This window comes from Heloderma suspectum, chromosome 5 (genome assembly GCF_057233095.1).
Source record: "Heloderma suspectum isolate Gila_16-S chromosome 5, 16-S_ref, whole genome shotgun sequence".
In the NCBI taxonomy this organism is placed as follows: domain Eukaryota; kingdom Metazoa; phylum Chordata; class Lepidosauria; order Squamata; family Helodermatidae; genus Heloderma; species Heloderma suspectum.
The window spans coordinates 63,352,294-63,376,462 of NC_139462.1; the positions used below are offsets into that span (position 1 = coordinate 63,352,294).

The following is a 24,169-nucleotide window of genomic DNA, read 5'->3' on the forward strand; positions in this document are numbered from 1 at the left end:
TGGCCTACAACCCCCAAGATCCCTTGCCATTGGTTGTGGTAGCTAGGGTTGATGGGAGTTGTGAGCCCAAACATCTGGAAGGCCACAAGTTGCCCACCCTGTCTAAATACTCTGTGACTAAAGGATAAAATTTCTTACAGATGAAGTAAAGAAGATAGAAGATACTGCAGAATACTGGTTAAAATGTGGTCTGGCAAAACATGTTTACACCAACTTGTTGCCAGTAGGTTCTTAAGTCATGTGGTTGGAACCAATTATGGCTGTTATATTGTCAGTTATGAAAAACTTAATATGGGGTGTGTATACATTTGTGTGATGGTAATTTCTCAAGTAATAATTGCATAGCTCTGTAGAGCACTCATGCAAATAATAAAAATAATATTAGACAGGTCAAAAAAGTAGCCAGATAATGCAGACTCAAAATCAGATCACAGATAAATCTTGCTAGTAAACATGAAGTTACAAAAGCCTTCTCTAGGTACAAAGTAGCAAATGGAAAGATATATTCCAGTACTGGGATGCCCATTATATTACATCATAATTGTTTTCTTCTGTCCATTGCTTAGAACCTTGCTTTCTGTCCACTGCCTTTGCACCTAAGGCCTCTTTGATATGACTATAATTGTGGGCTACATTTGATTTGTAATTTTGGTTTGTTTTCCAAAAGTGTGTTTCACAAAATCTTTATTAAAGCAACAACTGCTATAGTTAGGCTACTGATCTCATCGTAGTTTATAGGTGTCTGAATACAGTTGCCTTAGCTTTAATCCCATGTTCTTGTTTGGTGGTTGGAATGCTTTGTTAACAAAGTTTAAACACTCAGGGTAAAGTCGCCCCTTAGACCTGTAGAAAAATAGATATTTCTTCAAGCTCTGCTTATAATATTCAAGAAGAAAGACTTCTCTGACTGGTAGAATTCTCAGAAGATGACTGTTTCAAGCAGGACTTATTTAGCTTGGTGATATGTTTCTGTAAATAAAATTTATAAGAAGCATATAAAGTTGGATAAAGCTGAGTTTAATTATTAGGCCTGCAATCATATGCACACTTACATGGGAGTAAGCCCCATTGAAAATGGTGGAAGTTACTTCTGTGTAAACATGGAAAGGATTGTACTGTATGCTCATGATTACAAAAATTACAAAAGAGCTTTGGCTACTGGGTGGTATAGAAATAAATACATAAAATTGGGGGCATCTGATAAAGTGGGCTATGGCCCACAATAAATTTGTTAGTTGTAAAGGTGCCACAAAACTCTGTTTTAGGCTTCGTATCATTGTGAATGTCACAAATGTACATGCCTGTCTTGTGGGATTTGTGTTTTCTTACAATTAGAATCTGTCAGTAGTGCGCCTACTGGCCCAAGGACATTGAACATCAGCTTGTAAATGTTCAGCAGCTGAGTCATAGGATTCTAACTGTAAATATAAAAATTATTGAGTGCATGTTTAGGCATGTGTATTTATCTAAATAGATTTATTTAAAACAAATGTATCCCGCCCTATATCATTAAGATCTCAGGGCGGTGTACAGATAAAATCAATTTAAACAGTATAAAATAATAAATAATCTAAACAGCTAAAACATATTAAACCATTAAACAAGCTAATATCAATTAAAATCTAAAAGAATAAAACAGTTAAAACAGCGTGCATTTAGAAAATGCATTTAGCCCTCAGAGGCTTTGGTAAAAAGCTATGTTTTTACTTGGTGCTGAAATGAAACCGATGTGCGCTCCAATTGGGCTTCCAGGAAAAGGGCATTCCACAACCAGGGTGCCACAGCAGAAAAGGCCATCTCCCACATCCCATCATAGTGTGTGTCTCGCATAGGTGGGATGCAGAGGATGGTCCCCTCCAACAGATCTCAGTCCTTGGGCAGGCATGTATAGGGAGAGGCGTGCCCTCAAATATTGAGGTCCCAAGCTGCTTAGGGCTTTAAATGTCATCACCAGAACCTTGAATTCTGACCAAAAGTGTATTGGCAGCCAGTGCAATTCCTTTAAAACCAGTGTTATATTATCTTTATGAGATGTTCTGGTCAGCAGACTAGCTGCTGTATTTTGCACTAGCTGCAACTTCCGAGTCATCTTGAAGGGCCGCCCCACGTAAAGTGCATTGCAATAGTCGAATAGAGAAGTTACCAGTGCATGCGCTACTGTGGCTAGGTTATCCCTGTCCAGGAAAGCTGAAGCTGGCCGCAAGTGCTTCGGGCCATAGAATCCACCTGGGACTCCAGTGACAGGAATGGATCTAGGAGTGCTCCCAGGCTACGCACCTGCTCCTTCAGGGGGAGTTCAGCCCTATCCAGGACAGGTTGCTTACCCAATTCCAGGACTTGGGAATCACCAGCCCTCAGAGCTTCCATTATCTCAGAATTTAGCTTCAGTTTATTGGCCTTCATCCAGCCCATTATAGCCTCCAGGCACTGGTCCAGCACCTTTACCACCTCAGCTGACTCCAAGAACAAGGAGAAATAGAGCTGAATATCATCAGCGTACTGGTGACACCCCACTTCAGAACTCCTAATGACCTCACCCAACAGCTTCATATAGATGTTGAACAGCATGGGGTATAGAATAGAACCCTGTGGCACCCCACAGCTTAGTAGCCATGAGGTAGAACAGAAATCCCCCAATACTACTCTCCCGAGTTGGCCCTGCAGGTAGGAGTGGAACCACTGTAACACAGTGCCCCCAACTCACATCCTGCAGAGCCGATCCGGTAAGATAACATGATCAATGTTAATGAAGGCTGCTGAGAGATCCAGGAAGATGAACAAGGTAGCGCTCCCCTTGTCTTTCTCCCAGAGTAGGTCATCAGTCAGAGCAACCAATGCCATTTCAGTGACATACCCTGGCCTGAAACCAGACTGAAATGGGTCCAGATCAGTTCCTCCAAGAACGTCTGAAGCTGCCCAGCCACCACACGCTCAAGCACCTTGCCCCCAAAGGGGATATTAGTGATGGGGTGATAGTTCTCACATACGTCTGGGTCCAAGGAGGTCCTCTTCAGGAGTATTTGTTCTACAGCCTCTTTCAAAGTGGCAGGCACCACCCCCTGACAGAGTGAAGCATTTATTACCTCCTGGACTCGCCCAGTCAATCCACCTCTGCTTTACTGTATGTAGTAAATCTGGTGTCTCTTCTTCTCCCACCATTTTTCTTTTCTTTGCATTTACAAGAGACTCACTGACTGGTAATAGCTCCCTTTAAAGATGCAGGAAGGTATGCCTTTACAAAATACTCTTAATTCATATACTAATTTGAATATAGAAACACATTGCTTTTTAGCACCTTTCTTACTATTATTATTTTAACATCTGTTGCTGTTAATGCAGAAGGGAATGTGCAGGAAAGGCGTTTATAAAGCGACTGAGGACTTTGCCTAATAGAGTTTACATTCATATTACAAATCACTGAAGCAGGAACAATTTTATGCCTTCTGTGAAAGTGCTCATAAACTTGGTTCAGATGGTTTAGTCTTACAAGAATGAGCCTAGAAGGAACCTTGTGCTTGTGCTCTTTTTCCTCTCATGTGCTCAGAGTGATTACTTCCTAGTTTCTGGCAAACCATAATTTGCTGTTAAATCTGAATAGGCAAATTGTAATTTGCATTTACCCTGTAAATTAGGATTGCAAACCAGGGTCAAACCCTGGTTTACTATCCTGGCTTGCAGGTCAAGTGTAAATCATAGTTTGGTGGTTTATGTTACGACCAAATTGACAGTTTAGATGTATCAGTGAATAACTAATTACTCTGAGCATGCAAAGAGAGAAAATAGTATGTGAGCTTCAGGCTGCTTCCAGGCTTCCAGGCTGAACCAAGCTATAGTTTCATCTCCCATGCTGTGCTGCCACTTGCTCCCTGGCTCAGCAGACAAGAGGCAAAACACTGACCATGTTATGGCAGGGAGGCATGTGTGGGTATTATACTGCATGTACTAGAGTGGTATGATCATACTTTCCCAAAAAGTTGACCATTACCATGCTAGCCACTGTCTCCATCAATTATTCTGTGGTTTGTATTCTTTCCTTCTCAAGATCTTTATGTAGAATTAAGCTTTGTTAGCTATTGATACACACACACACACACACGCACACACATTTACTTCCTAGATGGTTTCTTGTCATTGGGAGGAGGTTGAGATTCTGTAATGTGTACACTGTTTCACACCTTTCTCTGAACTCTATAAATTGCAACATAGGAAACCAAAGATTCATCTTGTCATGAAGTGTTATTCATAAGCCAGTATAGTCATGTCTTTATCTTCTGCCTATGCTCCATTAAAATATAGGTTTTATACTGTTATTGTGAGTGGAAGCTTTATTCCTATTTTTCTTTAATAAGATGTTTGGATATAAAGTAAAACATTTACATACATGTAGATTAAATTGATTTTAGTAGCAAATTCCTTTGCATAGCTAAAGCATCTGGATCTAAGCAAATTGGATTTTGTACATCCAGCCTAAATAACAGACTGTCATTTCCAACACAGACATTAAAGATTACCTAGCTGTGAAGATTGCCTTCTTCTGCAGAAGAAGGGTTTGGTCTGGAGTGAAACTAACTCACCTGATAGACAAACTTCAAAAAGGAGGAGAGGCATTTGTGGGATTCCTCTCAGTAGATAGGGCTGAGCTTGGTAGGTTTGAAGAGAATGTTGCCTACACTTTCTGAGCTTTAATCTGCATTTGATGTAAGTGCAGTCATAATTTATTCAATTCAGAATTTTGTAACACTTTTATAAAATAAATAAATATACATTTTTAATAAATATTTAATAAAAGTTTAATAAATACACATTTTTTAAAAAGCAAACCACCAACGTCCAAGTTAAAGAAATGTTGCCATTGGTATAACTATCTAAGAATACACCTTTCACCACCTATGGAACTCAATTAATTTAATAGAATTTCTTTGTATTGTAGCAGTCATTGGCACATACAAAGCTACATTAAAAGTAACAGTTGAAACTGAGGGGATGACAGTGAGGAGCTTTTCCCTTTGCTTGCTTTTGTTGATTTATGACTTCTTACTAAGCACTAGTAAACATAGTTAGGGCCCAATTGACCTTGTTAATCCACCTAGATCTCTCAGTGGCTTTTGATATCACCAACCATAGGCTGACTAGATTTGGGCTTGGGGGCACTGCATTTTAGTGGCTCTGCTCCAGTCTGCCTCTAATAGCAGAAGGTGGCTTAGTGTTATGAAACCAGTAGGTGAGGTCATGAGGAGATTTGCAGTGTGGTGCCAGCAATATGATGACGACACCCAACCTTCTTTCTCATTTTCATCAGAATCAGTTGAAGTAGTAGAAGTTCTGAATCACTGTCTGACTTCAATAATGGACTGAATTGAGGGCCAATAAATTGAAACTCAATGAGGAAAAGACAGAAGTCTGGATAGGTGACTTGCGGATCCAGAATAGTGAAATTTTCCTGTTCTAGACAGCGTTGGACTGTCCCTGCAGAAACAGAAGCATAGTTTGGAGATGCTTCTTGAACCATCATTATCATTAGAGGTGCAAGTAGGTTTTGTGATTGGGAGCATCTTTTACCAGTTTTGGCTGGTTCACCAATTGTATCCTTATTTGGACAGAGAGAACCTGGCCTCAATTATCCATGCACTAGTAACCTCAACATTAGATTACTGCAAAGTGCTCTATGTTGGGCTGCTTTTTGAAGTTGGTTCAAAAGATTCAATTAGCACAAAATATGGCTGAGTGTCTGCTGAGTGGGATGGGTTGATTAGCACTTATTATATCAGTATTAAAGCAACTACATTGACTCTCAGTCCACTTGTGGGTCCAAATGGCTTGGACCCAGATTACCCGAAGAACTACATGACTGGGTTTGGATGTCATGATAACCCATTGTGGGTTATCATGTCATCTGTCAGGAATGTTTTAACTTACAATGGCTTATTTGACCAAAATAACACACTCGGATAACCCATGGTCTGCACTTGGGTTATCGTGTCATCTGGCAGTCACTGTGGGTTAGTTTAGTCGCCTACTGAGTCCCACGGCAAGAGCGGTCAAAACTGCTGCCACTGTGCTCCTCCTAAGCTTTGGGAACGCTAAAGGGACTAAGCCAGCAGTGTTGTCTCTGCCAGCAATGTCTGGGGGTGGGTGGGGAATGTGCACTTTCATTTTATTGCTATAGTGCTTTAACAATATAGAGAACAGAAGCACCCTTGCTGTAGCCAGCAATGTCTGTTTGGTGGTGGGGGGTGGAAATGCACACTTCCATTTTATCACAAAGATGCTTCTATTCTCAATATTGCTAAAGCGCTATAGAGTTTTAGCAATAAAACAGAAGTATGCATCCCCACCCCAGACATCACTGGCTAAGGCAAGGACGCCTGAGCCAGAGGATTCTTGCTCCTCTGGATTAAATGCACTGGGGTTTGATGGCAAATCGGGTGCCTCCCTAGTAGGAGAGGCTGCGTATGGCATTTGGTCCCAATCCTGCAAATACCCAAAGTTTTCTAACCTCATCCCCCTTTTTGATATTTTTGCTCCTCAAAGGTAATTGCACGGGGTTCTGATGGTGGATTGGGTGCCTCCCAAGTAGAAGGGACTGTGTGTGAAATTTGGTCCCGATCCTTTAAGCCCCCAAGGTTTTATAACCACATCCCCCTTTTTGGTGCACTCAGGATTTTTGCTGCTTGGTTTTGATGGTGGGTCGGGTGCCTCCTGACTGGGGGAAGCTGTGTATGAAGTTTTGCCCAGATCCTGCAAACTTCCAGCTTTTTAGAGGAAAGACAGTGCCACTGCTTGGGTGGGAGGAGTGCAGCAGGACAGGGGACGGCGTGTATGTGGGTCAAATTACACACAATAGCTTAGTAAGCTACTCACAGGGTGGTGGGGCATCATGGACTATTTAAAAAATAAGCTACTGTGAGTAGCTTTTTAAGCTTCTGTGGATTATTGTGACATCCAAACGTGGCCTACATCTCCATATGTCCCTGTCTGAGTGTTAAGAGCAGTTGATTATGGCCTACTAAAGGTGCTCTTGAATGCTATGATGAGGCAGGTGGCTACCAGGGGATGGGTCTTCTTGGGTGTGGTACCCCAGTTGTGGAATTCCCTCCTGGGAGGTTTTTGCCTAGTGCTGTAATTATAGTTTTATATATTGCTATAAAATATATGGTGCTCTGTGTTTGTTTTTAATGATATATGAACGTTTATTATATTTTATGTTTTAATTTGTAAGCTGCTTTGGGAATTCTGGTGAATTGAAGGGTGGAATATAAAATCAAATAATAAATTCCATGTTACATGGGCGGTTTGTTATCGGATCCCCCAATGTTTTTATTTTTTGCTTAAAAGCAACTTTGGAGCTCTAAAACTTACTGAAGCAGCGGCTGTGAAGTAGAGTGTGTTTGACCCTTCCCCCAATGCCACTTTCCTAATGTCAGTTCTCCCCTGCAGCTGGTGTTGGCCACACAGGGTGAGGAATACTGAAAGTAGCTTGGTGGCAGGGGAGAGAGGTTGGATTGGGGAAACGGCATAGGGGGCAGGGTCACACACTCCCTACTCAAGTATTGCTGCTTTGATTGAAATCAGAGCACATTATAGTTGATTCTATATAACAATAAAAACAGTGAGTGATCTGATCATGGTTCTCCTGTGTAGCAGGCAAACCGCCGTTATGCAGAAGTAGTTTTGTTTAATGCTTGTATGATGTATATATATCTAGCAGTGGAAGTAGCTTCTTTCCTCTCCATTTCATTGTTACACTCAAATGGTGAATATCTTATAGAAATATTATAGAAAAATATTTTATAGAAATATTTTTGTTTTAGTTCCATTTAGTTTCAGTAGCTTTTAGAAAGCATCACCTCTTATTATTGGCGGTTTGTTATCTTGTTGGAAAACTTCAATGAGAATAGAATAAATGCATTATGTTTCCTTTTTTCTAAGGAATTTTCAGTTCACTGCACTGGCTGCCTATTCTCTACCAGGCCAGGTTTAAGGTATTAGTACTAGTGTACAAAGCCCTAAACAACTTGGGACCAGGATATCTGAGAGAGTGCCTCCTTCTTTAGCAACCTGCCTGGTCACTGAGGTCATCAGAAGGCATGTTCCTGATGGTTCCACATGGACCTATGGCCTGGTTGGAGTCCACCAGGAAAAGAGCCTTCAGGGTGGTGGCCCCCTTCCTGTGGAATTCCCAGCCTTTAGAGGTCAGGCAGGCGCCAACATTGTGTTCCTTCCGGTGCCTCCTGAAGGCGTTATTTCAAGAGGCCTTCCTTGCATGACCAGCCGTGGTTTGTTAAATTCCACTTTATTAGGGTTTATCTTTTTTAAAAAACGTTTTAACTCTTTTAACCTGCTGTTATATTCATTCTTTTACTGTGTTGTTTACTGTTCTGAAATCTTCTGGTGTGGAGGAGTATATAAATATTGTAAGTAAATAAATAAATAAACAAACAAACTCTTTTAGCCTGTCCCTCTTGCTTGTCCCCATTAAAAATCCCATAGCAAGGGAATACCTCAAGAGTTTATGCAAGCTAAAATTATTGTACAATATTATTTGGATTGCAGAATTTGTGTTATCTTGTTGATGGGCCTGGAATTTTTGGGTGGCGAATTCATAAGCACCAGTTATGATAAACATCAATTGTTTTAAGTGACGAAGAAATCTGTATGGGTGTAATTGCTATGGCAGCATGGAATCTGCCCTTTACTGTGGAATATGATGGTCTGGCAGAATCTTAAGAATCTTGGCTTTCACTGAAAATAATTTGGTCTTTTTTGTTGAGATGCTATCTTCACAACAAATTCAGTTCTTATAGTTTTAAATCCTTTTAAATCACATAGATTGATGAACTGGGATAGCAAGAACTGTTTTGTATGAGTTCATATGTGGTTTTTGTCCTGTTATAGCAACTATGTTCAAACGGGGAGATGATAATTCCATTTGCCATCTAACTTCCAGACAGGATTAAAATGTTTGTGATAGCACAACTCTAAAGTATCTCGGTTTCAGCCATGTTCTTTTGGACTGTAAATAACTCGATACATGAGTTTCTGGAAGTCTAACCTTTATACTGGCCCCAAGTCTTTCCCCTTATTCCAGGAGAATATATCTGATCCCCATTATTCCAGGTGGAAACATTTTCCCCATGTCCACAACACTGAGGGGTTAAGTTTCTGCATCTAAGCTTATGAATTGCTTATCTTTGGAACAGCATTAGAGTATTGGATCTCTTCAGTTGATTCCACAGTTGCCAAGCACTTTGGGACAAGACATTCTTAAGGTAAAAATACAACAAATAGAGCAAAGGGTAGTATCCGATGGTGTCATTCCGTAAACTCTAATACCACTAGTGGAGCTCTACTGAATCTTTTCATTGCACAAATGGTTGCCTATTATGCCTGCGCAACTGGTTGCACAAGTATAATGCACAACTGCTTGCACAAGCCTGTTTCCTCAAACATATCTTTAGTTGGATTATTCTCTTGTGCTTAGTTCAGAACCTAGTTTCCGCTAGTGCAACATCATTTGCACTTACGGCATGACACAGTTGGGTTCTGGAACGTAAGATCCTTTATCTTGCAAAATGAAAGCAACGCTTGTGGATTATTAGCCTGATGCATGATCAGGTGAGCTGGGCCTGGGGTGGGGGGGATAGCTACAGTCCTGCAGGCCCACCACATATTAAGCAAATACACCTTCACAAAAAACATTAAGAGCTGAATTGTGTACCCATGTAGGAAATAAGAATGCTTTATTTAATTGTCAATCAACAACTTCTGCCCATGTGCCTACAGAGCAGCTGGTTTTTGATTCCTGGTCTGCTAAATGTGCATATGAATTCTGAGATAAAGAAGTACCTCTGTGGGAAATGGTGCTCAGTTTCATAATACAGCCAAGCTCAGCTCATAATAATTGAGCCAGATAATTACAAACAGTGCTGTTGCTATTTAAAAGGGATTTTAAAATGTAGCTTTTTCCTGTCTTTCTATGTTACTAAGGAACATAAAATCACACAAACTTGTATTACAGTTTAAACTTCACTTATACATTTATGACAAGATCTACAAGGTTCTAAGTACTGGTACTTTTAAGATGGTTTAATCCTAAGTATTTCAGCCTAACTGTTCCTTATATGTTCTTATTTTGAGTGCAATTTTTTTGTTTATTTTATCCTTTTTAGATCTTTCAGCTGCCCAAAGAAAGTTTGCTCGCTCACTGAGGGACTTTAGGTTTGACTGTATTGGTGATGCGGAAACGGACGATGAACGATGTATAGGTATGTCAATATATTGGTAATGAACAAGCAACAGATTTTCAACCTATTCTCCCCCTTTTCCCTGTAGTATCCATGTGACTTGATGTTTATTCCTGTTACAGATGCAGCCCTCCATGAATTTTCTAACTTTCTGAAAATTTTAGAAGAACAAAGAGAAATAATGGTAAGTTCTTAATGGCAGATGATATTTTAAAAGTACAATGACTGTCTCAGTTGTTTATTATTGATCATTTTGTTTAATAGAAGAGCTACTGCATTGTAACTGCTTGGTGAGAACATTTTTGGGGGTTTGTTAACCTTTCTCCTAAATTTGTTGGGCCTTGCATTTGGAATTTGCATTTGAAACACTTCATAAGAAGGCTTTGAGTCCCTCACAAAAGCCAATATTTTGCAAAAGGCAGGCTAGATCTGAAAGAGTAATGCTGCCTGTGAAAGGTGTCTTCCACTCATGGAAGGCCCAATGGAAAAGCAAGAGTTATTAAGGAAGAGGCTCCATGGTCTTATATAGTTGTAACTTTTGATAGGAAATCAGCAGTGCATGGAGTACTGAGGAGATCAAATCCAGGGAAATATAACCTGAACAGAATCCTGATCCTCTACAGCGTGAACTAATTAATGGTCAGCTGGAGGAAAAGCTAGAGATTTAGGCTGCCTGGATAAACAAAGTCCTCTGAAGGTCTGCACATCTGCATAGAACACTGTTTAGAATATTCAAAAGCAGATTGTATAGTGCATAGTTTTCATGTGTGTTGATTGTGTGGTTTTCCCCCCTCTAACTTGCTTAGTTTTTATTTTTATTTGTTACTGATGTATATGGTGGAATAGCGAGGAATTTGTGACCACTTAAATATTAGAAAGGGGGAGATATGAAGGGTAAGACCCTAAGGTATACGGTGGAAGGAATAATCTGCTATATACTCAACAAAAGGGTGCGGCCGAGACCTGGCTCGCACAATTGCAGTGTGGTTAACAAGCCACGGTGGCTTGTTAACCACCCTGCGCATGCCAGCTGAATTTACATAATTAACCTTGCCAGGGTGGCTTGTTGTGACATCCTAACCTGGGGAGGGTGGGTGGTGGGCTGGTTAATAAACCACCTAGAACCCATGGCCTGTTTTAGCATTGGTGGGTAGTTTGTTAACAACCCATCCTCACTGGGTTCAGGTGTCACAACAAGGGAGGGTGCTGTTTCACTTATGTCCTTCTTCTGGGTTTCCTGTGGGTGGCTTGTTGGCCACTGCGTCAACAGAATGCTGGACTAGATGGACCCTTGGTCTGATCCAGCACGGCTTTTCTTATGTTCTAAGCTGCACCGGTGAGAGTAATAATGCAAATTTGGCATGTGGCTGGCACGTTGCACAGTGGTTGTCAAGCCACAATAGCTTATTAACCACCCTGTGATCATGTGAACCAACTCACAGAGATGCAGCCGAACAAGTTGAAGTGTTTTAGATTTGGGGCAATATTCTATTGTTGACAGACAACAGTCTCCTGCAGTGTTCATAGAATTAAGAACACACTTGTTTCTAGATCATGTTAACCATAACTAGTTAACTTAATTTTCATGGCAATCCCCATTTTTCTGGAAAGCTTCAGTATAAGGAGGTCATGTGAAGATGGATGCAGATTATCTTGAACTCTTACCTGGAATGGAAGAATAGCTTTTCAGTTCAGAATTTAAAATAATTAATGTAGAAAATGTAGTTCTTGATTACCTTTCCTGAAATGATTTGATACTTTCAGGGTACTATAAAAAAATACTTTGAATTATTTTCTTTAACCTTACTGCTGGCAGATGGAAGAAAATGGGGCTATATTTCATCTTGCCTACTTTTTCAAATCGTCATACATTGTAGTAGTGCCAACATTCCACAGATGTTCCATTGAAACCCATGGAACGTCAGGATACATTGCACCCACAACATTTGGATCCAGGCCAAAACTGTAAAAAAGCCTATCTGTGTCCAATTACAAAGTCTTTTTAGTGCAACTCCACCCACTCTGGCTGCTTTTTAACAGTCCTTAACAGCAAAGGTGATGTGCAGTTTTGAGCTTAGCTCCATTCTTTGTTTGAAATCCAATGAAGGCACTGTAGATGATGTGAATTTCTATACGTACTGTTTTTTTCTGTATTTAGAGAAATTTCTGTAAGTATAATGTTCTGTGCCAAAAATGGTCTGAAAGCATCTGTTCTTGTAGTGTAAACTAGCCTTAAAATTATTACTCCCATAATGTTTTGAAATAATTATGTATATGTTGGAAGATAGGTCTTAAAATTTTGGAATATAGCTACAGTATAGTTAGACATAAAAGTATGTTAATGAAATATGCTGTTAGGATTCTTCAGCAGATGATGACTAGTTACTTGTGAAATTTATACCCTGCCTTTCTATATAAAATGCCAAAGGCAGCTAATAACAACAAAACATTTCTTTTGATTTATATCTTGTCCTTCAACATTGATTCCCAGAGTCGGTGACAAAAAGTTAAAATTACAATGAAATAAACTAAAACGCTGCAATATGAAAAAGCACTATGAAAGCAAACAGCAGGCAGCATAAAGCAAAATAGAGAAAGTTTAAAAGCCTGGGGAAAAGGTCTTCGCCTGGTGCAAAAATAACATCAAGGTGAACCTTCCTGGGGAGAACATTTCACAGTTGGGATGCCACCACTGAGGAGACCCTTTCATCTGTAACCAGCTACTGCACCGCAGATGGCTGAGGTGCCTGAAGTGCCTTTATTGAAGATTTTAGTATAGGCACATAATAGAGGCAAGCACCTATTCAGGTATCCTGGTCCCAACCCTTGAAGGGCTTTAACTGAGCCTGGAAATGAACAGGCAGCCAGTGCAGCTGGCAGAGCACAAGTATAATATGATCATAACTCCCAGTCCCAGTTAACAGCCTAATTGCAATTTCTGAACTGTCTGCAATGGCAGCCCTACATGTAACACATTGCAGTAATCTAGTCTGGAGGTTACCAGGGCATGGATCGCTGAGACTGTACCTCCAGGTACAGTCGCAGCTGGCACACCAGTCTAAGCTGGTAGAAGGTGCTCCATGCCACAGAGGCAACCTGCGCCACCAATGACAGATGGATCAGTGAGCACCCCCAGGCTATGAACTTGTTCCTTCAGAAAGAGTACAACTCTATCCAGTGTAATGTAAACACCACTAATCTAGGCAGATGAGCCACCCACCACCTGAAACTCTGTCTTGTACGGATTGAATTTCAGATTATCAATTCTCATCCAGTCCATTAACACATCCAGGTATTGTTTTAGCACCATCACTGCCTCATCTGAATTGGATGAAAAATCCAATTGGTTGGGTGTCATCTGCATATCAATGACAACATTACCCCAGATCTCTGGATAATCTCACCAGATTAAATGCTAATCTCACCATGTAAATGTTACAAGAACAGGGGTAATACCAATAACCAATCAATATAACAATAAGTATAATAAGAAATAACATAGTATAAACAATAAACATAATGAGCATTAACACAGTAAAAACATTGTAACAAGTCAGGTAAGAGAAGATAAAAAGCCAACAGCTAGTTAAAAACATAGTAAGATTAAAATACAGAGCAGCAGAGTAAGACAAATTAGCTCAGTAGGCCAAACACCTGTTTAGATAGGGTTCTCCTTTTTTACCTGCCTTTCATTTCTTATGTTTCCACCCTGATGTCACAAGCGCCCACAGAAGGATAATCCACAAAGGAATGTTTTCATCTTGCTATTTTCTCCTTCTGCTGAGTTCCACTGTTGCCCCTCCTCCACCCCATGGCACTGACTATCCTATTCAAGAGAGTTATTTCAGGTTAATGTATGAATAGATATGGACTTTGATTTAAAAGGCCAGTTTCCTCTGTGAATACCTCGCTACAGCAATATTCACAAATTCAAAAACAGCTGATTTGGGAATAATATGCCTGTAGTTCTGTCATCCAGTTTGCTCCTTAGTTCAGTGAACGTGCAACCATTTATCAGTAGTAAGGGTGCAACCCTCTGGGGTTGCCGCCCACTAGACAGAAGCCTCTGATGTTAGAGGCTTCTAAGATTCCTGTGTCCAGCCAGGTTGCTGTCTATAGGATGGAAGTAACAATGGAGGCGATTTTTGCCTGTCTGTCTTCTTTTTAAAATTTTCTCACTAGAGAGGCCTCTGAGCCCATCTAGTGGAGTCATGCTGGGTGTGTGTGTGTCAGGGTTGATCCTGAGCACAGTGATTGGCAGAGTAGCTCGGAGTCTAGAGAGGAACCGCAAAACGTGGGGGAGGAAATTTCCCAGGCCTGGACAGAGTCGGATAGGCCTACACCTCAAGCCTCAAAGGCACAGCTGGATGGAGAGGGCCCCTGTTCTCCCATCCCTGTGAGAGATAGTGAACAGGGAGAAGGGGGGGCTGGCAGAGCCTGAATTCTTAGATGCAGAGACGAGAGAGAAATGGCAGGGGCAGAGATTAGGCAATCTGCCTTATTAGCCTGGAGGAAACAGCTGCGCTTAGAGTCCTTACAAGATAGAGGCAGATCGCCCCCACCCCTTAAGTTAGGATAGCAAGTTTGCCTGAATGACCCATTGAATTAAGTGGAATTGAAATCTCTTGTCTGTGTTTTGATTTGGCTTTTGAAGTTTTACAGCAGGGGCACCGTGGGGAAACGTGACAGCTTGCCTACCATCTGAGGAATAGGCGAGCTTGCTGTCCTAACTTAAGGGGTGGGGTGGGGATCTGCCTCTATCTCGTGAGGAACGTTTTGCGGCTCCTCTTCAGACTCCGAGCTATTCTGCCACTCGCTGCGCTCAGGGGCAACCCTGACAAAGGGTAGGCCTGGGGCTGGAGACGCCACAGGATACAGCACATCCTGGCCTCTCCCCTCCCCTCCCCTCCCACTGGTATGCCCCTTCTCTCCTCATTTGAGGTCCTGACACTGACCTTGGAAGAAGAGCCACTGCAGAGTGGCTGGGAGGGGCTGAAGATCCAAGTGGGGATTTTTACCTCCGGCGTTGTAGCTCTGTCTGGGGAGGTGAAAATCCCCAGTATCCTGTTGCCTTTCAGACAATGTCTAGGGGCCATAGGATTGCACCCTATATTACTTTTTGTTCAGTGTTTCTTCCAGTAGGATGGAAAAGGGATTAGTAACTTGAAAGAAAATCTGGGGCTTAATTTAGAAATTTCCACAAATTAGTATTGGATAGCTGATAAAATAAACAGCACCATTCTTGAAGCTTGGTTAAATTCCCCAAAGCACAGATCAAGAAGGATATTCTTGCCCCTTGGAGAGATTTTTGAGTGGAATCCAAAAAAAAAAAGAAAAAAGTTCATTTGGTTAGGCATTACGAAAGTGTTTCTTGATTTTCTTAAAGGAAGGCAGCGTTAGAATTGTGACAAGTTGGAAAAGCAGTTTTATATATGAGTTAATTTTATTTGTAGCTAAGAGAATAGTTAAGAATATTGCTTTTCATTAGGTAACTGGAGAATGGACAATAATTTATCATTCTATTTTAGGCTACAAGGGAATATAAGTTTTCTGGGCAAATAGAACATACAGTGGTTTAGCATACACAAATTCTGTGTTACAGGTACAGTTTATCAACATATGTGTCTTAGTAATAGACTCTTAGGGCACAAGCCTATGCATGTTTAGACAGAAAAAAAGTCCTACAACTCCCAACATGCGTAGGATTGCGCCTTTAGTTAATAGCCATTCTCCATCAGACTCATCAGTCTCTAGTGCATGTGATACGCTTACATATTCTGCTTGTGAACTGCAGCCACGTATCTTGGTACAGGGTAGACATGAATTCAGACAACTGTATCTTCCAGAACCACATGTTGCGTGAGCATTTGGTCAAGAGTAGAGATGCAAAATTTTTGCAAATTATGAAGCCATGGGGGTGGGGCGGGGACTTTCCTGAGAGTGAGGGTTAAGAAAAAGTTTGAGAAAAATGGAAAAATATGCAATACTTTTTTTTTTTAGTTCACTTCACAGATTTAAAGTCACTTTGTTATTTTAGGTACAAAAAATGTATTATGTAATGGGCATTTGCCAGTTGGACAGTATGCAAATCTATTAAATAAAAAAAAAAACTTGGTTTGCTCATAAACTTTTCATTAAAATTAAAAACGTATAAAAGTAAACCCAGTTAGTCAATTTTTAATTATTGTCTGAATAAACTATACTCTTAAACTCAATTTACAAAAGATGATAATTGTTAGTATTACACTGTTATACATAATACGTTTTGGGAACTTCAGCAAGTAGTCCCTGAAACATCTAAATCATCCTAAAAGAAGAAGCAGGAAGAACTGGAGGCAGAGGAAGACAGTGTATGGAATCTGTTCTTGTTTGTGAGTAATTGGCTGGGATGGAGTTTAATCTGGTATGAAGGAAAAGCTATTGAGAACTTATTTGGCTGGGGAAGACTCTCTTACCTATTATGAATGGTAACCAAAGTATATTTAAGGCAATCTCAGCCTTTTATTAAAGAGTGACATTTTATTCCCATTTGTAAATCATTCCCCTTAGTAAAGATCTTATTTGTTGTTCATTTTGAAAGGGTGTATCTTGTGGTGGTATTCCTTCACCATAGGAACCAGGCTACTCAGTTTCATTTGGGTATAGAAGGTTTCTTTTGGAAGGAGCAGTTAAAGATTTTATAGCTGAGGCAGCATTTCCTAACGGTAAGGTCTAATTGGGAAATTTATTAAAAACTCTGGCAGATAATTCCATAGATCCAAGCTTCAAAGTGTTTTTTTTTTTAAAGAAGTATAGATGGAATGACCCACACGTTGTTCTATCACATGATGGTAGTGGTAGGATAACGTTCAGTGTTTCTCTCACATGTGGGTTTTAGAATTACATTAATTGATGGCAACAGCATTTTTGTGAACTGCCCAGAGAGCTTTGGCTATTGGACAGAATAGAAATGTAATAAATAAATTGAACCGGATGAAGGCCAGAAACACAGGACTCCATAGAATAAACCCCAAATGGTCAAGAATGCACATTTTCTTGCAATATTATTATATGGTGACTTGAGTCACATGTTGGGAAACTGAGCATGACTTGGAGCATCCGTAAATGTCTGTCAATAAAAGATACATTAGGGGCGCAATCCAATGGGGATAGGAACTCGGAGGCGACCCCCTATCCAATTTAGGGCAGGAGAAGCATGGAGGGATCATTCCCTCCGCACTTCTCCTGCCCTGCATTTGCGGCTAGACAGCCGATTTCAGCTGTCCAGCCATGGGAAGGCGGAGCAGGGGAGGAGGCTGCTGGACAACACATAGGATGTGTCGTACCATGATTTCTGCCTTCCCTGCCCTGGAATGCCCCCCGGAATGCGCTGTTTTGGCCGCTCCGCGTTCCTCTTCCGCGCGCAGAGCACAGGGCCGTTCCACGCTACTTGCGAGGGAGCGCGGAGGCGGGGGCAGGTTGGTTTTCCAGGAACTGACCTCGGAGCATAGGCTCGAAGGTCGGTTCCCGGAAAACCACATATCCTATGGCCGTCTAGCCGCTGACTAGTGGCCATAGAATTGGTCTCCCCATCAATCGTTTTAATAAGGAATGAGCGAATTAACTATGCTGAGAATCTTACCGAGAAGATTAAAAAACAATCCCTCTCCCCACCCACCTGACATGGCTTCAAAATTTCCAGTTGGGTTGAGCTGAGTTTTCCTGAGCTTCATCATACAAACTCAGGGATTGCACAGTCTTCTTCTCCCAAGGCTGTGGAGTTTGTCTGAGTGATGTTCTGTGGGCTATCTTGGGGGAATGCTCAGCACCCTAGAGCTTAAAACGATCAGCTGTTGGGAGATTTTACACAGCTCTGTCTGTTATTACTGCCCAGGACTTGAATAAATAAATAGATGAAACTTTGAGGGGGTAATAAAAAGCACCTCAAGTGAGTTTTGGCAATAACAAAAGGGAAAATTAAATGGACTTTCAGCCTCACTCTAAAAAATTATTGTTTTTACATAAGCATACATTACTACAGCTCTCCATTTCCACAACACTAAATAAATATAGTGGCATTTTCTGGTAGAACGGCATGGTACTAACTAACTAACAAAATTCTGAGCATTGGAAAAGGAAAGGCAGCCTACATCTTGTGCTAGAAAGAATTATTTAAAGTTTGCTTGCATATATTACATATTTTCCGGTTTTATAAAACTTTGCTAACCAAGTAAAGGTCAGCTGTTCCTTTGCCAATTAAATGAGTGCAAAATGTTCTTTTGGAGTAGAACACAAGAGTATGTGGGTCGTGGGAGACACTTTCAAGAATGTCTTTTGGACAAAAACTATGATCATGTTTCTAATGTCTAGTTTGTAATGACCACAGAGAAGTAAATCTTTTTCATACATGGACAAATGCTGAAACAGTTAATACTGCTGAAACTATTAATAATTTAGGTCTAGAACTCCATTTTCTCCTTCCATTGCAGCATATGAAAGCAAGTGTAGTGCTTAAATACAAGGCTGCACTTTCCCCACTCATTTCCATGTGCCTCGCACGTAGAAAGCCGCCTGTGGATTCTGTAAAAGTAGTGAATGATGATGGCCTTGATTCTGTAAAAGTAGTGAATGATGATGCTGTATTGTCATAATCATGTAATATGACAATGGGTTATTTTGTATCTGAAAAGGCATTTATGTTTACATCTGTGCTAAAAAGCTTACACTTAGTTTGTGCTTAATATTTATTAAATTTCTGATGCTGATTAGCATTTTAAAGAAGAGCTGTAGATATTAAAGTTTCAGTAGTCACAGAGAATCAAGTATGTCTGTATATAGATAATAGCACACACAACTTTGACTCTTGGCTTCTTCTGACACGGGCTTGGAAGCTGCTGCATCCACAGAGTTCTAGAGCATTTCCAGGCAGTTTGTTCAATAAGTACACACAATATAGAAGATCTAAGTATCTTTCTTGAAGTATGTGTCTCTGTTGCAAGGGTATTGCACTTTTCTCGGCACTCAAACTGTGATAATTTTTCAACAGAATGAACTGCCTTCCTTTGAGAGTGGCAGTGATAATCACTTTGTATTCACTTGGACAGGATCAGAGCCTATGTCCGCAGAACATGATTTCTATTTTTTGGTCATCACTGGCTTGCTTCTTCCATTAAATCAATCCCATTGCGTCTAGGGGTACACAAGGGTTTGTAGATGCCTGTTCAACATTTCTTCCTCTTTCTACTGAATGAAGAAAGCAGCAGCCCCTCGTTGAAATGTAGGCTAACTTTCAAACTTTCCCTTATTTAACAATCACACTGTGGTTACATGAGGGAAATCAGGCTACTGAAAAAGAGAGCCTGGCTATGCATGTGAGTCTGGTGCATAGGGGTGCATGCATCAGTGCCCACAATGACCTTCTTGGCACATGGCACAAAGTGTATGATCTGGGAAGGCTCTTTCATGACCATTTAACAGATATTTATGACCGATAAAACAATGTTCATGCGTACTTTGAATTTTTCTAATGGTAAAGCAGTTGTTGGCCTGAGAGACAGGTTGACGTGGGCTTTGAAATAATGGTAATTTAGTTTGGAAATAATTGTACTGCACAATAATTCTGCATGTTAAAATATCCATAAGTACGCAATATAAGCTTGTAAGACTAACATTTGTTTTTCTTCTTCTTGGAAAGGCCCTTAGTGTTACTGAAACTCTGATCAAGCCTCTGGAAAGGTTCAGAAGAGAGCAACTTGGAGCTGTAAAGGTTTGTTGCTAACTTTTGCCTTTCATTGTGTGTTTTTTGTTTTGTAAGTGAAGCAGAGCACATTTAATGATGAGCAAACTGGGGATTTTTCTTTTTTAACCCTTTGCAGGTTTAATTCATAAAGAAATAGGTGCATATTCTTGGCCCAAATCTTAAATAAATAGCGACTATCTCCAGGGTTAACTTTTATCTCTGTGTCTTGGAGGTATAAGGTTGGATATTGCACATGTTACTAATGGATGACCCCATTCTCTATTTACTTAATTCAAAAGAACATACAAGGACTGTAGTGTGTAGCTCAACTTTGTTCAATCTGGTACCCTCCAGATGTTTTGGACCAGAACTCCCAGCATTCCTGACCATTCGCCATGTTGGCTGGGTCTGATGGGAACAGAAGTCCAAAACATATGGGGGGAGCACCAGGTTGGGGAAGGCTGATGTGGCTGATCGATCAATTAAGACTGCAATCCTAAACACCCTAGGAAGTAAGACACAAAGTGGGACTTCTGAGTAAGCATACTCAGGATTACTGATTGGTTTTAAAAAGGTTAATAAAGCGGCAGATTTTTAAAATGTTAATTATTTTTAATGTAAGACTTCCAAATCCATGAGTGGGAAGCGCCTTCTGAAAGAGGCATTCCTCCTTCTCTCTTACACAGCAGGAAATCCTGAGATGCTGTGAAACCTGTATATTACTGAAAAACAGAACATGCTTTTTTCTCAACTATTGTTTTATTGACTTGCACATTCATGCAGATGAATTTGATTAATCTAATGAATTGATTTAAATGTATGGTTTAAACTCATATGACTAAATTTTCCTAAATCAAGTGACATTCTTAGAATGTAATGTATATCATGGAGTTCATTTGTATATACTCTTTTCTTGTATTTTCAGGATCTTGGAAGATTTACAAATTCACAAATAATAGTGTGACAGTCAAGATTACAAAAATACTCAAGAAATCTTGTGTTTTTGTGTGTGTTTTGTTTTTGCTTTTTATCTTTTATCTTTTATTAAACCACTAGCCAGAATTGCACAGGATTTCCATGTAGAAAGCCAAAATGATCATGCACCCTATGCAAATGTGAATTGCATGTGACTCACATTCCTTCATTTATAAGCATATTTGTACATGTAACTATACATTCATGATGTAAAAAAATACTATAGGGTTCTTGTCAATGAAAAACTTGCAAAAATAATAAAATAGTGTTTTCCTTAAGACGATAAAATGGTTAGATAATATAGTAAAAGCAAATATGTTGTGGTATATTTACTATTTAAAAGTTCATGCATTTTTAAAATAATTAATTATAGGAAGAAAAAAAGAAGTTTGATAAAGAAACGGAAAAGAACTACAGTTTACTAGACAAACATTTAAATATGTCAGCTAAGAAGAAAGAAACTCAGCTCTTGGAGGTATATTACTTTGTGAAAGATATTTACTCTCTTAAGGGAGAAAATGTAAACGTAACTTCAACAATACTGCTTCTTTTGAAATTAAATTGGTAGCAGCCATTATTTTATTTTAGGAGAAAAATAAATAGCTGCAAACAGGCTGCCTATGTGTAACACTCTTTGTTATCACAAACACATTGAACTTGTAGCCAAGAGCATGCCTTTCTTGCATGTATATTTAATATTTTTCTGCTTGGACAAGACACAGGTGTACTAGGTAGTTTATTTTATTTATATGTAAGCCATTAAAAGTAGTCATGTGAATGAAGTAAAAGCTGAGCCCCTGAAGTTCTCATTGGAGTCTGTGGTGGAATTCGAGCACAAATTGTTTAAACGTAGAGGTATATTTTAATTTCCTTGTGCATTCATCTCAGCTCTTTAGTTAACATATCAGTATTGTTCATCTACTGTTTGATGTATTTATTAAATACTTCACTGTCTAATGCAAAGGTTAATCTAATTAATGCGATGGAATGAACCGTGTGCCATAGGTAGAAATATTTGGGTCACAAAGTTAGGTGCGCTTAAATCAATTGAAATCAATTCACTTAGATGCACCCAACTCTGTGTTGAATTGTGCTGCTCTATGAATGATGTGTTTTTTGCACCTGTCTGCATAAGATGTGTGAATCTTAAAGCAATGTTTTCTTTATTCAGGCAGACAACCAAGTGGAGCAAAACCGAAAACATTTCTATGAGCTGTCCCTTGAATATGTGTGTAAGCTACAAGAGATACAAGAACGAAAGAAATTTGAATTTGTAGAACCTGTAAGTAGTGCATTCTAAAAGAAAAATTTAGGGTGGAAGAGGAGTAAAAATACAACTACATGTAGCAGAGAGCTAAAACAATAGTCTGGCTAAAGAAGAATTTAGCACAAGGTCCTGTACATGCATGCTGTATATCAGTTTAGCTCATCTTCTCAATGCACTTCTTTGTGATATGTGACAGAGTAAGTTCTCCTTACTTACACACACACACACATACACACACACACACACAGAGCTATGTGGGAGCTGCTTCTATGTAGTGATATCTCATACCATTGAGATGTGTGCATATCACAACCATGTGGGGGTTGTCAGTTGTGTAGATATTACCACAGTGACTACTATGTGTCTCAGTATGTATATGAAGGGGGACTAATGCTTGGGGAAACCAAGCTTAAGTCCATGTGCATCTTCCACAATTGCAGTTTTGGATTTGTTATCATACTCTAAGGCATCCTTCCCCAACCTAGTACCCTCCAGATGTTTTCTGCTACACCTCCCACCGTTCCTGACCATTGGTCATGCTGCCTGGGGCTGATGGGAGTTGGTGCATCTGGGGGGCACCAGGCTGAGAAAGGCTGCTCTAAGGCATTGAGATGTGCTCTGTGTTATAAATATTGAATATCTGTTTTGTGTAACAGTGCAATCCTAAGCAAGTCTATTAAGAATGAAGTTCCACTGCTTTCAGCAGAGCCTACTCCCAGGAAAGTGTGCTTATGGTTGCAGCCTTAATTGATTTTAAAATACAGGGTAAGACAAAACTGTTAAGAAATCAGTTATTTACTATTTGGGCTAAAACACATCTTACTGTATTTTAGGTCCTGTCATTTTTTCAGGGGATGTTCGCTTTCTACCATCAAGGCTATGAGCTTGCCAAAGATTTTAACCACTACAAAATGGCTCTGCAGATCAATATCCAGAATGTAAGTGAAGGTACTCTTTCAACTGAAGCTTTTTATTTTTAGTTAAAATATGCTTTTATGTATCTTGTCTATTTTATTGCATTTTTGTATATCTGTAATGAGAGGTGATCTTCTGGAGAAGGTTTAGGGGATGTAATTAATGCCATCTTCAGGCCAATAGGCTGTATGACCTGTTAAGCCTTTATGAAGTAACCAAATGCAGTACTGCCATCTATTGCATATCTCACTCATAAAAAAGGAAGGGAAATAATGTTCATGTATATACACTGTATTTTTTATTAAGAACATGCAAACATGCAGTATCATATGAAACGTGCACTTTTACTGGAGATTCTGTGTATTGGGCATTATGCAGTGAAGTTGTTGAATGTGATAACCAAAACTGTGGGTTTGATCGTTGGCAGGGAAGAGTAGCTTATTTTGGGCTCTTCTGCACTGTGCTTCTGCTCATGTGTACTGTGTACAATATAAATTGCCAGTTCAAGGTCTTGCGTGAACCAGCTCTAAATATCTGTATCCACTTAACAGCCAGCACAAAAATAATGCATTTATATTTAGGTGGCTTTAGTAAATGGTATTTGAACAAAGTACTTAATTCAATGGGGATCAGTAGTGGGTAAAGCTGTTACCAGTTGTATACATAGCAAGCATCTGTAAAATGTGGAATGTGGCAATAAAGTACCTTAACCATTTACTAGCAGTTCTGTAAAACATCAAAATGGAAATGTATAAGAAAATTTTATGGCTTGGATATAGAGGAACCCTTCTGCTGACAGAAAACAATTTCTGCTGATGGAAGAGCTGTTTCTGACCTAGTGCAAGAACACTGTATTGTCATATCAGAAACATGGTTTATTTCTCCTGTTTCTGATATTTCAATACAGCGCCTGATATACACTGTGGTACTGCACTAGGGGGTCTTCTACCAGCTTGCACAGTAGCTCACAGAACAGCACGAATACATTTTCCCTTCTTTTCCTGGTTCTTTGAATTCAAGACATTAGGAATCTTTCCAAGAATTATTATG

At 39.8% G+C, this 24,169-nt stretch overlaps 1 protein-coding gene across 1 annotated transcript in view; it reads left to right on the forward strand.

Moving 5' to 3' along the window:
• The window catches only part of ARHGAP10 (Rho GTPase activating protein 10), a 164,500-nt gene that overhangs the window by 35,365 nt on the left and 104,966 nt on the right, over window positions 1-24,169 (forward strand). Inside the window, exons 2-7 of the mRNA XM_084856240.1 lie at window positions 10,170-10,265; window positions 10,367-10,428; window positions 19,918-19,989; window positions 21,311-21,412; window positions 22,109-22,219; window positions 23,038-23,142. Of these exons, the coding sequence (XP_084712366.1) occupies window positions 10,170-10,265; window positions 10,367-10,428; window positions 19,918-19,989; window positions 21,311-21,412; window positions 22,109-22,219; window positions 23,038-23,142 (548 nt within the window). The remainder of the gene's footprint in view (window positions 1-10,169; window positions 10,266-10,366; window positions 10,429-19,917; window positions 19,990-21,310; window positions 21,413-22,108; window positions 22,220-23,037; window positions 23,143-24,169) is intronic.